Source organism: Tenrec ecaudatus, chromosome 3 (genome assembly GCF_050624435.1).
Source record: "Tenrec ecaudatus isolate mTenEca1 chromosome 3, mTenEca1.hap1, whole genome shotgun sequence".
NCBI classification, from domain to species: Eukaryota; Metazoa; Chordata; class Mammalia; order Afrosoricida; family Tenrecidae; genus Tenrec; species Tenrec ecaudatus.
In genome coordinates, this window is record NC_134532.1 from 84,967,745 (window position 1) to 84,969,556 (window position 1,812).

The 1,812-nt window shown below is 36.1% G+C and overlaps 1 protein-coding gene across 1 annotated transcript; it reads left to right on the top strand.

Moving 5' to 3' along the window:
- Nucleotides 1-1,339: 1,339 nt before the first annotated feature.
- LOC142443456 (translation machinery-associated protein 7-like) lies at nucleotides 1,340-1,534 on the top strand. The gene has a single exon (XM_075544819.1). It carries the CDS (start codon nucleotides 1,340-1,342, stop codon nucleotides 1,532-1,534), a length of 195 nt encoding a protein of 64 aa, XP_075400934.1.
- Nucleotides 1,535-1,812: the final 278 nt, after the last annotated feature.

Below are 1,812 nucleotides of genomic sequence, written 5' to 3' on the forward strand. Positions count from 1 at the left end.
AATGTGCGATGCTGCGCTCTGACCACATCAAAGCCACTTGATCACCACAACTGTAGTTCAGGTTTGTTCATTCTTTGTTTGTTCTTCATGAGACTTTGCACTCACCCAAATATCCAGTCAGGCAATTTGACCTTATTTTCTTTTACAAACATAACAGAATAACACAAAGAAACAGAACTTACTACGTTAGTCCCAAAGCATTTAGTTGTGCTAGTTTCTATCTTTTAAAAGATACTTTTTCCATTTTCCAATAATATGTTTATGTATAACATAAGTAGTATAAATAATATGTTTATGTATTTATAGGTTGTATAAATCTTATAAATATTATTAATTAAATATTTTGCAGTATAGAGCATAGTTTCTCTCACTACTGACATCATCTTTTTTTATTGAATAGTCCTGTAAAAGGGGTTTCTATTCCTAGAAATACACTGCTCATCTCTCCTACTCTGTGTGGAGCCTCCATTCCAACAGCTGCAGTGCCAAATTGCTAAACTCCCATAAAGCTAAATCACTTGGAATTCACACTTTTGTAACTGCTACACCCCCATCTATCAACAGTCTATTGGTTTATGTTCCTATCTGTAAAGGCTAAGTTAAGTGGTCAACCTATTAAAAATCATTCTTTCGGAACAGTTTCATTGTACTAGAATTTTTTTGTGTACTACCAAACAAAATAAAAATATAAATAGCTAATATTCTGTATTACTCAGCATTTCTGCAGATCAGAATAATATACCTCATAAAATGTACATCTTTATATACAATTCAGTATAGTACTTTTGCCTATTCAGGTTTTATCAACTATCTATACTTATTTCAATTGCTTTAAACTTCTTAAAAAGTTTTAAGTTAAGGGTATGGGCATACAGCCTATTTAAAAAAAAACATATGTTTCTAATATGAAAATACATGACTTTCCCCTCAGTGAGAAGGCAGTTCTCTTTCCTATTGCATTCTTCCTGACACTGTTCTGCATGTAATGATTTTACCTGCATTTCAAGAAATTGAGTTTTAACATGTCTATGTATTATTAGATGAGCATTAAATATTATTGTTAGAGCCCTGGTGTAGTGGGTTACATGTGTGGCTAAAAATTGTGGGATCAGTAGTTTCAAAGCACAAGCTACTGCTCTGGAGGAAGATAAGGATTTCTACTTCTGTAAAGAGATAAATTCTCAGAAATTCATAGGCACAGTTCTATTTGTTTTGTAGGATTGCTATGAGTTGATGCAGACTTGGCAGCAGGAAGTTTCTTTAATTTTGAGGGGGGGCAGGGTTATATAAGAGTTATATGGCTTTCGGTAGCAGGTCTGGGGAAGGGGCAGCAGGAGCCATGTCGGGCCACGAAGGTGGCAAGAAGAAGCCCCTGAAACAACCCAAGAGGCAGAACAAGGAGATGGACGAGGAAGAGAAGGCTTTCAAGCAGAAACAGAAGGAAGAACAAAAGAAACTGGAGGAGATAAAGGCAAAGCCCGTGGGGAAGGGGCCCCAGGCCACAGGTGGAATTCAGAAATCTGGCAAAAAGTGAGCTGTTCTTGGTGGCTGAGGCAATGATGGCCCTTGATTCCGTTCCTGTGTAGACATCTGGATTCCCTACTAGAACTTTTGTTGCCACTTATAGTTAGAATGAAGTGTTGTCTTGGAGCCTCCTGTACATTTAAGAATAAACTTTTGTAAAAGATAAGGAAAAAATTATATATTACTAGATATTTGTTATGACTGGACGCCACTAAATGGTGGTCAATAAGCATTATTTAGCTAACTTAACTGATAATGGCCGTGTTGAATCAGAAAATCATATGATTA

Bases quoted from the DNA above. Each gene is read 5' to 3' on its own strand.
- LOC142443456 (XM_075544819.1), top strand. From the start codon at position 1,340: ATGTCGGGCCACGAAGGTGGCAAGAAGAAGCCCCTGAAACAACCCAAG.